Consider the following 15,347-nt stretch of genomic DNA (forward strand, 5'->3'; position numbering starts at 1 on the left):
GTGGCAGCTTTTCTGCCTCACAGCCGTGGCTGAGCTGTGTGTGTGTTTGCTCCCAGCCTCCTGCCTGACCCTGTGTGTGCCCTGGTGCCTGCTGGGGGAGTCGGGGCCGCTCCAGCAGGGATCAGAGAGCCCAGGGGCCACACACATTGCAGCCCCACTGGCCCAGGGTCCATGCACTCCGGGGTATCCTACCACACAGAGCTGGGAGGGAGGGGGGCATCCAGGGCAGTTACACAAACACCGCTGGGGGTCATGTTCGGGTCACCACCTCTGAGGTCCAACAAAACAGGAAATCTGCCTGCTTCATGGACATCACCTGTCCCCTCACCCGGGCACCGTCTCCCCATCCGAATCCCGGGAGAGGGCACCAGCCACCACAGGCTCCTGCTCCTGGACTGCCCCAAGTACCAACCTCACCGAGCAGGACATGGCGCCAGATCTACCCCGCTGCCCCCGGCAGTGACCCCCGCAGCCGGTACCTGCACAGGGGTGACTGGGCCCTGCTGGCCCTGAGCTCCTGATCTCACTCACTGCTCCAAGCTGCCCCGTCTCTGCAGCTCCCAGGCACTCTGGACCCAGAGCTCCCTTTGCGTAGGCACGGTCACCCCGCAGCTCCCCCACTGCAGCCACTGACACACCTGGGACTCGTCACGTCCTGGGCAGACTCACAGATTTCCCAGGAGAGTGACATGGACAAAGGGACAATCCTGGGAAAACCTGGACAGGTCGGGTTGCCAACTTTCTAATCTCACAAAACCGAACGCCCCTGCTCTGAGGTTCTGCCCTTCCCCCTCTCCGGGGCCCCGTCCTCGCTCACACCATCCCCCCTCCCTCTGTCGCTCACTCTCCCCCACCCTCACTCACTTTCACCAGGCTGGGGCAGGGGTTTGGGGTGTGGGAGGGGGATGAGGCTCCGGCTGGCGGTGCGGACTCTGGGATGGGGCCACGGATGAGGGGTTTGGGGTACAGGAGAGGGCTCCAAGATGGGGCAGAGGATTGGGGTGCAGGGGGGGTATGGGCTCTGGGCTGGGGGTGTGGGCTCCAGGTGGGGCCAGAAATGAGGGGTTCAGGGTGTGGGAGAGGTCTCTGGGCTGGGGCAGGGTGTTGGGTGCAGGGGTGGTGAGGACTCCAGCTGGGGGTGCAGGCTTTGGGGTGGGGCCAGGGATGAGGGGTTTGGGTTGCAGGAAGGGGCTCCGGGCTGGGGCCGAGTGGTTCAGAGTGAGGGAGGGGTGCGGGCTCTGGGGTGGGGCTGGGGATGAGCGGTTTGTGGTGAAGGACGGAGGCCTGGCAACCCTATGGACAGGTGCCAACCCTAGGTCCTGTCCACATGGCCCAGTAACACCCTGCTGAGCTGGGTACAGGCAGCCACTTGCCAGCCCAGGCCCCTGGCAGGGACGCTGAGCTGCTATAGTCACGAACAGTGTTAACTCTGCCACGTGCCACACACCACATCCCAGGAACAGCTGTAACCTAGACTCGTGGCACTGCAGGGCTGGAAGGGACCTGGAGAGGTCACCTCGCCCAGCCCCTGGTGCTGGGGCAGGGCCTAGACCATCTCTGGCAGGGGTTTGTCCAGTCTGTTCTTACAAACCTCCAGTGACGGGGATCCCGTAGCCTCCCTTGGACCCGGTCCAGAGCTTCACTGCCCTGAGACTTAGAAAGTGTTTCCTCATCTCGAGCCTCAGTCTCCCTTGCTGCAGCTTGCACCCATTGTTCCTTGGACAGGCCTTTGCCCTGCCCGCTGCGGGCACCAGGGGTGTCACCAGGTGTGAGCATCGCTGTTATCGCACTGAATGGCTGGGGGCGCTGGGCTGGCTCGGGGGGTAGTGAGGGAGCTGGGGCCTTTCACTCCCCAGTCACCGATCCCAGTCCAGGCTCAGAGTCCGGCTCCCAGCGAACAGGAGCCCGTGTCGTAATTCTCGTTAACGGGAGCCTGACCAGCCACCTCCGCAGGGAGGCCAAGGCCTGAAGGGGCCGCAGGGACGGTTCCTCCCCAGGGAGAGACTCCAGCAGGTGTCAGGGCTGAGCCATGTTTGCAGGACAGTGCGGGGCTCACATGGCCACTGTGACACCCTCGTACCCTCGATACCCAGAGCTCCAGCAGGAGGGGTGTAAACCCCACTTGTACCCCCAGCACTGAACTCACTGACACTCACTGACACTGCCCCAAGGCCCCCGCTCCTCCCGGGGTTGAGGGGGGGGAATAAATGGCACTGGAAGAGAGGGGCCAGGAGACCATGACCCCATCACTTTTACTGATAGGATGGGTAGGTCTCCCACTTTTTACTGGCTGTAAGGGAGAGCGATGGAAGGCGGGAGGGGGCAGAGAGGAGCGACCATGGGGGCAGGGTGTTAGGGGGGAAGAGGCGGTGCGGGGCTGGAGTCTTGGGGAGAAGGGGCGGTGTGGGGGCGGCGTCTTGAGAAGAGGCAGTGTGAGGGCCGTGGCTCGGGGAGAAGGGGCTGTGTGAGGGCAGGGGTTCGGGGAGAAGGGGTGGTGCGGGGGCAGGAGCTCCAGGAGATGGACCCACACAGGAGGGCGGGGCCATGGTTCAGGCACCGGTGGCCTCTCTACTTTTCGGGAGCTTCCATCACTCCTGGGGAGAGGACCATCCCGGATCCTGATCCACGGGCACATCTGTGTATCTGCTGGGTGCACAGAGCTCTCCAGGTGGAGACAGTTTCTCACTGACCCAGGAATCTGTGCTGGGAGGCCCCACTGCCAGAAGGCCAAGGGGTCTCGCTCCCCTGCCCTGGGGGTGAAGGGAGGGGCCCTGGGGCTGCTGTTCCCTGTCCCAGGAATGGGGTGAAGGGGATGTGGACACAGACAATCTCCCCGCTTGCGCTGTGAGGGGCAGACCTGGCTCCACGCTGGGCTTCAGAGCCTGAGCTCCAGCCTGAGCCTGAACATCTACGTGGCTATTTTTAGTGCCAAAGAGGGAGCCCCACAAGCCTGAATCTGTCCACCCCATTCGGAGACTCACTGCCACGGGCTGTGTACATGAACCCAGAGTGTGTCCAGAGTCTGGGTCTGACAGTTCCCAGCGCGTCTGATCCAGGGCTGGTTAATGAGAGCGAGGGGGGTGGCTGGCGCAGTGGTTAGATGGAGACACCGGAGCCCCTGGGGCTCTGGGACGGTCTCTGTGACCATTTTCTGCTCTGGGAGATGCCCAGGTGCAGCTTCAGAGGGTCTGTGCCGCCAGCATCGTCCATGGGACCATTGCTCTGGGCAGAGTTCGGTCTGATTTGTGGGGGTCTCCATTTTCAGCCTGATTTTGGGGGCGAGATCAGGGGCTCAGGGGGAATTTTTTTACCCAGGGCAAATTAAATAGCAGCCCTGGAGTGTTTCATAGCTGATGTCCTGAGTCTGACCTGCCCGTAACTTTGCGTTTCTGGGGATGTTGATAGTCACTCACTGCAGGTCACTGGGATTTGGGCTCCTCAGTTGCTCAGACAGGTTTACAGTGAAGCTGGGTGAAATGTTTTGGACAAATAGTTTATTTGCTGCAAAATTATATTTCGGGTCGACAGAAACTATTCGCAAATCTATGTCGAGTTTGCTGACGAGTTTCAATGAACAGAAAGGTGCCGCCGCTTCCCTTCCAGCCTTTAGCCCCATGGCTGGGCCCCCAGCGGGGAGCCCCCAGTTCAATCCCCCCGTGGGATGCCATTAGAGTTTGAACTGCTGGGCTCTGGGGGTCTGATGACGTACCCCTGTGTCTAAACACTGCCCTGGGCACTGGGCCAGAGCGTGGGAGCGAGACTGACTCTGCAGCCCAGTGTGTCGGGCCCCGACCTGGGAGACCCAGAGTCCAGCCCCCCTGCTCCAGTCACCCTGTAATTATTGATCCATAACCCCAGTGACGGGAGGGGTTACGGCCCCTGGCACACCAGTGTCTGAGGCCATGTCTGTCGGGGTTTCCTTGCACCAGTGCAAACCCCCAGGGCAGACTTGCTGTGCAGATGTGACCTGGGAATGGCGCCTGGTGCAGCTTCCCCCAGATGGAGGGGGCAGTAAGTGGGGAAATGCCCCCTCCCCTCCCCACTGCCCTGGCCTCATTAGCAACAGCCTATTAGTACGCATTTACACCCCCCAGAATCCTTCATTGCACTGCCGCCCCAGTGAGCCCAACCCAGACCACTGCCCCATGGCGGACGGGCTGGGCGGGGAGAGGGGAGGAGCTGGCTGTGGGGTTTGCCTGGCTGGAAGGTGGGGCCCGTGGGGCCTGCCAGCATGGAGAGTCCCAGCTGCGCCCCCTGGGGCAGGGCTGCACCCCCAGTGTGTGTGGGACCAGCACCAACCTGCTCTTAGCGAGAAACCAACCACACATGACCCCAAAGCAAGAGAGATTCCCTGGGGCTTGCCTCTCCCTCAGCCCTCTGGCTCCTGCCCCTCCCTTACCCTTTTCTCACCCCTGTGCCCACCTGGACCCTGCGTCTATTCTGACCCCTCCTCCTCGTCCCTCCCCTTCTTCCCACCCACTTTCTGCTTCCCCAGGCCGCTCTGTCCCCCACTTTGCCTCCCTGGCATGTGCCCTTGCCTTCCACCCACCTCTGCCCCACCGGAAACCCCCCTCCCTTCCCCCCCTGCCCTCCTGGTACCTTCCCCTCTCCCCCAAACATCCTCTGCACCCTGGAGCCCACCCATCACTTCACACCCCCGCTATGTCCTGGCATCCACCTCTCCCCTTTCCCTCCTCTGCTGCCATGTCTCCCACTCCTTCCCTCACCCCCATCTGCTTCCCTGGTGCCTGCCACTTCCCTCACCCCCTCTGCCCCCTGATGGCCGTCCCACCCCTCACCCTCTTCTGCTGTCCTGGCTTCTGTCCTTCTTACTCCCCTCAGCCCTCCTGGCACCTGCCTCTCTCCCCACCCGCTCTGACCCCTGGCACGTACACCTTCCCTCACCCCCCTGTGCCCACCCCTCCTCAGCCCCACTCTGACCCCCTGGCACCTGCCTCTCCCCAATGCCATCTCCTAACACCTCCCTCTATCCACCTGCCCCTGCCTCTCTCCTCGCCCCTCTCTGCCCCCTGGTGCTTCTCCCTCCCCTCCTCTGCCCTCCCTGTGTCTGCCCTTCTGCTCAACACCCTCAATCCCCCTGGCACCTACCCTTTCCCTTACCCCCCGCACTCTTCTAGTGCCGACCCCTTCCCTCCTTCCCCCTGCCCCCCCAACACCTGACCCTCCCCTTGTCCCCTTCCTCCCTGGTGCCTACCCCCTCATCACCCTCTGCTCCACTGACCTCACTCTCCTCTCGCCCCTCTGCCACCATCATCCATGCCACCTTCTCTTTATTTCTCACCTCTGCCCCTCCCCTTGCCCTCTGGCTCCATGACACCTGCACCCCTCACCACCCCTCTAGTCCCCTGGTGCCAGCTCCTCCTCTGCCCCAAGTCCCAGCTCTACCCTTGCCCCATCTGCCTCTCTGGTGCCTGCCATTTCCTTTGTCCCCTCTGCCCACCTGGTGCAAGTCCCTTCCCTCGCCCCCCCTTTGGACCCCTGGTCTCTGCCCCGCCCCTCCCCTCCCCCTCTCCTAATCTCTGGGTCCCACCCCTCCCTTCATCCTCCCTCTGCCCCCCTGGGGCCCACATCTCCCTTCACACTCCTCTGCCCACCTAGGTCCTACCCGTCTCCACACCCCTCTCTCTGCCCCCCTTCTGCTCACCTGCTCCCTCACCCCCCATTCTGCTCCCCGGCACCAGTGCCTGCCCATTTGCTCCCCCTTGGTTTCACCTGCCCCACTCCTCATCATCTTACCCCCTGGCAGCTCACCCTCCCCTTGATTTCCCCTTCCCCATTGGAGCTCCCCCATTCCCTCACACCCCTCTTCCCCCTGGTGCCCACCCCTTCCCTTGCCCCCCGCAGCCCCCTGGGGTCCATCCCCTTCTTTTCCTATGGAGCCCACCCCTCCCCCCCCACCCCCTGCAGCCCCCGGGATCCTGCCCTTCACCCCCCTCTGATCTTATGGTGCCTGCCCCTTCCCTTGTCCCCGCATTGCCCTTGTGCCTGCCCCTCCCCTCTACCCCTCCCCCCTCTGCTCCTGTCACCTGCCCCTCCCCTTTCCTCTCCCAGCATCAGCCTCTTCCCTCCCATCCCCCACTGACACCTTCCCCACATTGTCTCCTCACAGGCAGAGGGGCCCTGACTCCCCTCAGGCAACAACCCCCCCCGCAGCGATTAACGGGGATGCAGGTTAATTTCCCTTTGATCCCAGTGACCAGCCCCTGCCCCCGGCCCTGACTCTGTGACTCTCTCCCCAGTGGACGTGACTCTGGATCCAGATACGGCTCATCCCGACCTCGTCCTGTCTGAGGATCGGAAACGTGTGAGACGCGGAGACAGACGCCAGGATCTGCCCGACAAGCCTGAGAGATTTGATAAATATCCCATTGTCCTGGGCGCTGAAAGATTCGCGGGTGGGAGGCGTTACTGGGAGGTGGGGGTGGGAGACAAGACAGGCTGGGAACTGGGGGTTTGTAGGGAATCTGTGAGCAGGAAGGGGAAGGTCACACACACACCTGAGGATGGATTCTGGACCGTGCGGCTGTGGGACGGGGGATACGAGGCCCTCACCTCCCCCCCGACCCCCCTCCCCGTAAGCGTCCGGCCCTGCCGGGTGGGGATTTTCCTGGACTATGAGGCGGGCGAGGTCTTGTTTTACAATGTGACTGACGGGTCCCGTCTCTTCACTTTCACTGGCACCTTCTCCGGGACGCTCCGCCCTTATTTCTATCCTGGTCTCAATGCTGGGGGTAGAAACGCGGCTCCCCTGATCATCTGCCCGGTCCCGGCTCCGGCCGGGGGGAATCTCGGTCCCTGAGAGTGACCCCGCGGCACAGACCGGCCCCCCCGGCGCTGCTGCTCCTCTCGCCCCCCTGTGGTGGGGGCTGGTTACTGCAGCTACTGGAGTTTTTGTGCTGCCCGGACACTGCCAGTTTCCCTTTTCCACTGGAGGGTCCAGTAAATAACCGGACACCTGGCAACCCCCAGCCCTCACCTTGCCCCGTCCCCTGCCCCGGGGTAGCAGATGGTGGGGGATGGGGTCATTCACTCCTGCCAGAATTTTCTACCCCTGTGAAATCTCAAGGTAAAATAGGAAAGAAAAAAGATTATTCTAATTTAGAAAATATTATTGTAACAAGGTGTAAATACAAAAATATTTCAATTTACATTTCAACATAATTTCAGAAACAAGCATCTAAACATATTTTTAGAAATGGAATTATTTACATTTATTTTTGATTCTTCCCTCAAATCTATGTTGAAGTTTAACTTTTCTCAGTAACATCATTTGTATTTCAACTGTGGAATTTCAAGAAATCCAAAATATTTATCTTCACAAAATAAACAATTAAATTGTCAGATGGGGTTGTTCAGTTACAATGTACGTGTGTCGTAAACATCACAACTACACACATGTGCAGCTGCTCTCTTTCTCTCTCCCCCCCTCCCCCCGCCCTCTTTATTGTCTTGACTGGTTCTCTCTGGAAGGCAGGGCACATACACCCACCTCCTGCACTACCCCTTTGAAAATTAATAGCTTAAAAATGATAGAATTAATGAAGCAATATATTTAAATTAACTCATACAAGATTATATAATATTCTTTGAAGTTCTGTCAGCATTAATTCACTTTCTAGCTGCATATAATCGATAATCAATATTTGACCCTTCCTTGCTTTTTCTCACAAAACACGGTCACCAACCTCAAATGCTGTATTCTTATATAGCAGGGGTCGGCAACCATTCAGAAGTGGTGTGCCGAGTCTTCATTTAGTCACTCTAATGTAAGGTTTTGCGTGCCAGTCATACATTTTAACGTTTTTAGGAGGTCTCTTTCTATAAGTCAATAATATATAACTAAACTATTGTTGTATGTAAAGTAAATAAGGTTTTTAAAATGTTTAAGAAGCTTCATTTACAATTAAATTAAAATGCAGAGCGCCCCAGACCGGTGGCCAGGACCTGGGCAGTGTGAGTGCCACTGAAAATCAGCTCGCGTGCCGCCTTTGGCACACGTGCCATAGGTTGCCTACCCCTGCGATATACAAAAACGTCTTCTACAATCTCATTTTTTTGGTTTATTTTTCTTTAGAAATATTATTTGCAGGGAATGTACTGTCAGTGTCCACTGTTGATTTCAAAGTACTGCCAGGCTTTCCATGTTCTTGGTTACAAGGACACAATAAATGTAGTTTGATACAGAAATAGAGAAGGGGTTGTATTCCTTTACTGAATCATCACAAATTAACTTAATTGTAGTAAAGATGCTGGCGCTTAATGACAGATAACATGAAATTTGGTGACGCTTTCTTGGGAGACCTTTCTTCTCGGCCATAAATCAGTCGAAAGGGTGCTATTTTTGTTGTCATGTGAGGTTTAGAGTACAAAGAAAAGAAAGTTGCTCCAGGAAATTCATCACCATTCCTCTGCATTCTGTCCACCACCTTCTGGAATGCTCTGTACAAACAGTGACCGATTGGTCCAATTCCTTGATATTAGCGATTGAACTTAATTTCTTGAAGAGCTGGCTGAGCAGAGTGTGAGGGGAGGCACATCACACGGCATTGCTAGGACTACTTTTTGTTTTAAACATGATGCGTTATGAACATTATCAATGTAATCATTCAATTTTGAAGATTTATTCATAATACGCCATCCTTGTCAGAGTGCCCTAAACATATGTTGATTATTTGAAAATAAATACCCTAACATTATCTTGTGATGGATTCATCTGTGTTTTTATCAAGTCTGCTGCTGTCTAGGTGGCATGGGCTGCTGAAGCTCTGTGTCACCCAGACATGATTAGGTAATTGACCATACAGTGAAAATATCACCAAATGTAAACTGTTACCTCGTTATTCAATTCAGAACCTAGATCTGCCAGTATCTGCTCTGGACAGCCATGTTAATATATAATTTCACATGTCTTCTTCTCCACTCATGTGCTTTCAAAGTTCTAAGTGGAAATTCTTCTACCTATTTTGAAAAATCATCTGTAGCTGTCAGTACATACTGGTATCGCTTCTGGGATACTGGATATCGACTGATTAAATCTGCTCTCAGCAATTCCCAGGTTTTAACAACCTATGTGCAAGAACACAGGCTAGAGTTCTCATTTGGATCTTTCCTATGACATTTTTATTATAATCCCATCTATAGTAAGCAAAGTAAACATTATAATGTGGTTTCTGTAATAGTTGATGTCTCCACACAGTCAGAATCTAACTTTCCATGTTTTTCTGAAGTAAATAAATACAGGACAAATTTCTGCAACTGAGAACTTGCATAAATACACCTTGCAGGGTTGGCGAGTTATATGGGCCCGTGGTGCTCGTGCTCCAGCAATATTCAGGGCCCGGGAGTCTGGGTCCACCAATGTTTGGGGCCGGGTCTCTGCCCCGGCCCCACCTGCTGCCCCCATGGGCCTCCCGTGGAGCGCCCCCAGCCCCGCCAGCTGCTCCGCGCAGTGCTCCCTCACCGGCCACTGCTGGCTACAACACAGAGACCGGCGCGGGCGGCAGGCTGAGGTGGCCGCTGCGCCTGCGGAGGGGGGAGAGGAGGAGGTGCACATGTGATGGCAGCCCCCCCCGGCACCTACTGGGAGACGACTCCAACTCAGAGGAGGCTTCCTGGAGTCTGGACCTGAGCAGCTGGGGCATGGGTCTGTGCTGGACTCATGCCCCCGCCCGCAGTCACCCCTCCTGCCCCACGGTTGGCAAGGAGATGCCCCATCCCCCACCCCCAGTGATGCTATGGTGAGGGGCAGCAGCAGGGGAGGAGGTGCACACGTGACAGCAGCCCCCCCCCCCCCCCCCCGTCACCCACCACAAGGGAGGCGACGGGGCTTGCTGGACCTGAGCAGCTGGGGCTTGGGTGAGTGTCGTGACACCCTGCCCTCCCTCCCCCTCTGCAGTTACCACTCCTGCCCCAGGCTGGGCAAGGGGCAGCCCCATCCCCCACTGGACAACGACGAAAAGTGTTTGCTGCCTCCTGAAGAACATCGCAAAAGAAGGGGCGACATTTTGTTTTAATTTTAGAAAGTATTTGCTTTTGGGGATCCAAGAGTGCTGGGTTGTTTCCGTATTCAAAAGAGTATGAATAAAGTTGATATTCTTACACGTACTTAAGGACCTTGTTGGGTCAGGGCCTAAATGTTCAGACATTGCTTCCCAGGAATATTTTATAACATTTAGTAGAAATCCTTTGTTTGCATGGACATTCCTGCCAGCAAGTGTCGTCGATGGAATATGCATGGGATGAATGCAGAAGGGGCAGGAGCTAAAGGGAATTCATGGGGAGTCAGGCACCTAACTCACGCAGGCACTTTTGAAAGTCCCACTAGGCTCCAGTCTGCATCTTTAGGAGCCTAAATAGCTTTGCAAATCTGGCACAGAGACTAAGGGGCAAAGTCTGGGAGGTCTGTAGTCACCTAAAGATGTAGTTAGGCATCTAGTGGGATTTTCAAAAGCACCTAGGTGCCTAACTCCCATTGGAAGCTAAGTGCCCAGGCATCTCTGAAAATTCCACTAGACACCTATTTGCATCATAGACCTCAAAACACCTTGGAAACTCTGGGCCTAAGTAACTTGCCTAAGGCCACACAGGGAGTCTGTAGCAGAGCAGGGAATTATGCACCTTACCCTGGAACTCCCTTCAGAGCTGCACCTGAAGCGTCTCAGATCTCCTGAGCTCGGTCCGCACAGGCAGCGGGGTGTTTAATGACTGTTCCCTGTCAGTGTGTTCTGGGGCACACAGGCTCAGCGTTGCTGATACCCTGACTCAGGGCCCGTCTTTCAGATAATAGTTCAATGATGTGCAATAAAAAAGGAGACTCTGACCTCAGAGGCTCCCCTCTGCAGCTCAATAAACTCTTACCCTTTGTACCCCCTGCTCGCCACCTGCACCTTTCTGCTGCTGTTGCCAAAGGTCGTCATCCCACAGGATCACAAACGATGAGGGAGGGGAGGTTTCAGAGTGGTAGCCGTGTTAGTCTGTATCAGCAAAAACAATGAGGAGTCCTTGTGGCACCTTAGAGACTAACAAATTTATTTGAGCATAACCTTCCTGGGCTAGAACCCACTTCATTAGATGCACAGAGTGAAAAATACAGGAGCAGGTATAAATACATGAAAAGATGGGAGTTGCCTGCCAAGTGTGAGGTCAGTCTAACGAGACAATTCAACTAACAGTAGGATACAAAGGGAGAAAAAATAACTTTTGTAGTGTTAATGAGAGTGGCCCATTTCAAACAGTTGACAAGAAAGTGTGAGGGGAAAATAGGGGGAAATTAGGTTCAGGTTTTGTAAGGACCCAACCAGCTCTAATTCAGTCTTTATTCAGGCCTAATGTGACGGTGTCCAGTTTGCAAATTAATTCCAGTTCTGCAGTTTCACGTTGGAGTCTGTTTTGGAAGTTTTTTTGTTGAAGAATTGCCACTTTTAGGTCTGTTATTGAGTGACCAGGGAGTTTGAAGTGTTCTCCTACCGGTTTTTGAATGTTATAATTCCTGATGTCAGATTTGTGTCCATTTATTCTTTTGCACAGAGGCTGTCTGGTTTGGCCAATGTACATGGCCGAGGGGCATTGCTGGCACGTGATGGCATATATCACATTGGTAGATGTGCAGGTGAACAAGCCCTTGATGGTGTGGCTGCTGTGGTTAGGTCCTATAATGGTGTCCCTTGAATAGATATGTGGACAGAGTTAGCACCGGGGTGTGTTGCAGGGTTTGGTTCCTGGGTTAGTGTTTTTGTTGTGTGGTGTGTAGTTGCTGGTGAGTATTTGCTTTAGGCTGCGGGGCTGTCTGTAAGTGAGGACTGGCCTGTCTCCCAAAGTCTGTGAGAGTGAGGGATCGTCCTTCAGGATAGGTTGCAGATCACTGATGGAGAGGTTTTAGCTGCGGGCTGTAGGTGACGGCTGGTGGTGTTCTGTTACTTTCTTTGTTGGGCCTGTCTTGTAGTATGTGACTTCTGGGTACCCTTCTGGCTCTGTCAATCTGTTTCTTCACTTCAAAAGGTGAGTATTGTAGTTTTAGGAATGCTTGATAGAGATCCTGTAGGTGTTTGTCTCTGTCTGAGGGATTGGAGAAAATGCGGTTGTATCTTAGAGCTTGGCTGTAAAAAATGGATCATGTGATTGGGTCTGGATGAAAGCTGGAGGCATGTAGGTAAGTCTAGCAGTCAGTAGGGTGGTGTTTATGTGACCATCACTTATTAGCACTGTAGTGTCTAGAAAGTGGATCTCTTGTGTGGACTGGTCCATGCTGAGGTTGATGGTGGGGTGGAAATTGTTGAAATCCTGGTGGAATTCCTCAAGGACCTCCTTCCCATGGGTCCAGATGATGAAGATGTCATCAATGTAGCACAAGTGGAGTAGGGGCGTTAGGCGACGAAAGCTGAGGAAGCGTTGTTCTAAGTCAGCCATAAAAATGTGGGCATACTGTGGGGCCGTGCGGGTACCCATAGCAATCCCGCTGACTTGAAGGTATAAATTGTCCCCAAATCTGAAATAGTTGTGGGTGAGGACAAAGTCACAAAATTCAGCCATCAGGTTTGCCGTGATAGTATCAGGGATCCTATTCCTGATGGCTTGTAGTCCATCTGTGTGTGGAATGTTGGTGTAGAGGGCTTCTACATCCATAGTGGCTAGGATGGTGTTTTCTGGAAGATTACCGAAGGATTGTAGTTTCCTCAGGAAGTCAGTAGTGTCTCAAAGATAGCTGGGAGTGTTGGTAGCATAGGGCCTGAGGAGAGAGTCTACAGAGCCAAACAATCCTGCTGTCAGGGTGCCAATGCCTGAGATGATGGGGCATCCAGGATTCCCAGGATTATGGATTTTGGGTAGCAGATAGAATACCCCTGGTCGGGGCTCAAGAGGTGTGTCAGTGTAGATTTGTTCCTGTGCATCTTTAGGGAGTTTCTTGAGCAGATGGTGTAGTTTCTTTTGGTAATCCTCAGTGGGGTCAGAGGGTAATGGCCTGTAGAATGTGGTGTCAGAGAGTTTTCTAACAGCCTCTCGTTCATATTCTGACTTATTCATGATGACGACAGCACCTCCTTTGTCAGCCTTTTTGGTTATAATGTCAGAGTTGTTCCTGAGACTGTTGATGGCGTGTTCCATACGGCTAAGGTTATGGGGCAAGCGATGCTGCTTTTCCACAATTTCAGCCCATGCACGTCGGCGGAAGCACTCTGTGTAGAAGTCCAGTCTGTTGTTTTGACCTTCAGGAGAAGTCCACGCAGAATCCTTCTTTCTGTAGTGTTGGTAGGAAGCTTTCTATGGGTTAGTGTGTGGTTAGAATCCCCTGGCAATGGTGGGTAGAGCTAGACATTAACTAGGGTGTCTTGATAACTTTTCCCCTTAATTTTGAAATGCAATTTTTCTCCCTTGTTCTCACTGGACTGAGCCTATTTTCTTGGAAAAAAAATAATGTGGCCAGACGCCGCTACCCCATTCTGGGAGCGTGAGGGGCCCGTCTCCCACCTAAGCCCCCAAGTGAGTCATGGACCGGGGAAGATTGGCATTCAGCTGCCGATCTTGCATGTGAGACCTGATCCTCCCAGCATGGCTACCAGATTGGGTCCCATTCAAACAGCTGTCCAATGGAAGAGGTGGTGGTGCCCACCTTATAATTTCAAGCCCAGTGGTTAAAGCCCTGAGCTGGAATATGGGGAACCCAAGTTCACTCCCACCTCCCTACCAGGAAGTATTTGAACTGTGTGTCTCCCACCGCTCAGCTGGGCGTGTTAATCCCTGTGACGGGGTCCCCAGACTATGGGACTGCTGAGCCCTCTGTCCCACCAACCTGAGCTTCCCCTCACACTGTGATGCTGATGAGAAGCTACAAACCACTGGCAGGTGCTGCCCTTACTCCGCCATCCACCGGCAGGGACTCACCCAACCGAGTTACATGAATGCTTTTGTGAGCAACTCATGAACCAACAATAGAGAGGCACCAGCTGATTCCCCCAGCTCCTCAGCCTTGCACCCCAGAACTTTACCATCTTGCACAGAAGCCTGGCCAGTGTCAGTTCATTTCACCCAGTCCGCCCCTCCCTCGATGTGGAGAGGACACACACTAGCCTTTGTAAACTGACCTGAGATTTCCCAAGCACTTCAACCAAAACACACTGTTTTAGGTAAAATATAAAAGAGATTTATTAGCTACAGAAAGATTATTTTTAAGGGATCATAAGTAGCAAGCGTAGAGATCAAAGTTGGTTTCTCAAGAAATAAAAATAAATTTGCAGTCTGAGTTCTACAAACTAAATAGGATTTCAGTCAAGCAGTGTCTCACCCTGACAGATGGTACAAGCAGGCTATGGATCCTCACTACACAGGCTGGAATTGCCTTCCAGCCCGGGACCCTCTTCCCCCATTCAAAGTCTTTGCTCTTCAAACTTTCCTCCAGGTGTCGAGTTGTTTGGGGGGTGGGGGTGGGGGGGGAGGGAAGAAAACCCAAGTATTAAGATCCTTCAGCCTCTCCTGTTATAGGTGTTCCACTTGGGATAAATAATGACAGAGTGATGGGAACAGAGGGGTTGGATCCGGGGTCTCCCCCTGCTCAGGTGGGTGCCCCACCCATTGGACTACAGAGACATTCTCTTTCTCTCTCTGTCCCAGTGACTGTTCCACTGTAAATAAACACTTAAATGGATACTGGCCAGAAAGTGAGAATGACTCTGGGGTCCTGTGGTCAGGGAGCCCATCTGAGGGGCAGGAGCTCCTGGGGCCAGACCCCCAGCTCCAGTCACTCCTTCATTATTTACCCACAGTGAGCCAGCTGCAATAGGGGAGACTGAAGAATCCCACATTCAGACTGTACCATAGCTCAGTGGTTGCAGCACCCACCTAGAAACTGAGTAGCCCCAGTTTAAATCCTTTCTCCTTCTGTAGCAAAGAGGGGGGCATTGAGCCTGGGTCTCCCACCTCCCAGGCAAGTGTGCTGTCACTGGCTTAAAGTTATGAGGTGGCCAGCGGCACCAAACCCCCACCCCCCTCCACCCACAGGTTGTGTGCAGCGCAGCAGGGGCCTAACTCATTCCCAGAAGAAATGCCTTAGGCGGTGGGTTCCCATTCGTGGATTGCTAAGCAGAGCTGGGGGCCCCCCAGCAATGCAGACTTAGGCACTTATCTTTGCGAGAGGGGCGGGGCTTAGGAAACACCCCTGTTGTTCGCATCTCTCATTGGCTAGTTTAGATGGCTCCCCACCTAGCAGACCGGCTCTTGTGGATGGCATTTTAAGGTATCTGTCTGTCTCCGTTCATCGTATAGGGAGACTAGGTGCCTAAGTCAGGCTTTGTGGGTCATAGTGTTGTTCTTGTGATGTTCTAGGCACCTAAAAA

At 54.1% G+C, this 15,347-nt stretch overlaps 3 protein-coding genes across 6 annotated transcripts in view; 2 read left to right on the forward strand and 1 right to left on the reverse strand.

Annotated features, from left to right (window-relative positions):
- LOC114018520 (E3 ubiquitin-protein ligase TRIM39-like) overlaps positions 1 to 7,349 on the forward strand; it is a 71,740-nt gene extending 64,391 nt beyond the window's left edge. For all 4 annotated transcript variants that reach the window (XM_043528165.1, XM_043528166.1, XM_037914885.2 and 1 more), the window contains one exon: positions 6,261 to 7,349. In XM_043528165.1, coding sequence (XP_043384100.1) covers positions 6,261 to 6,820 — 560 coding nt within the window. In that variant the 3' untranslated portion in view covers positions 6,821 to 7,349. The remainder of the gene's footprint in view (positions 1 to 6,260) is intronic.
- The window catches only part of LOC102936186 (butyrophilin-like protein 2), a 1,677,894-nt gene that overhangs the window by 467,848 nt on the left and 1,194,699 nt on the right, over positions 1 to 15,347 (reverse strand).
- LOC114020220 (butyrophilin subfamily 1 member A1) overlaps positions 1 to 15,347 on the forward strand; it is a 1,361,724-nt gene that overhangs the window by 243,603 nt on the left and 1,102,774 nt on the right.

This window comes from Chelonia mydas, chromosome 14, assembly GCF_015237465.2.
Source record: "Chelonia mydas isolate rCheMyd1 chromosome 14, rCheMyd1.pri.v2, whole genome shotgun sequence".
NCBI lineage: Eukaryota > Metazoa > Chordata > Testudines > Cheloniidae > Chelonia > Chelonia mydas.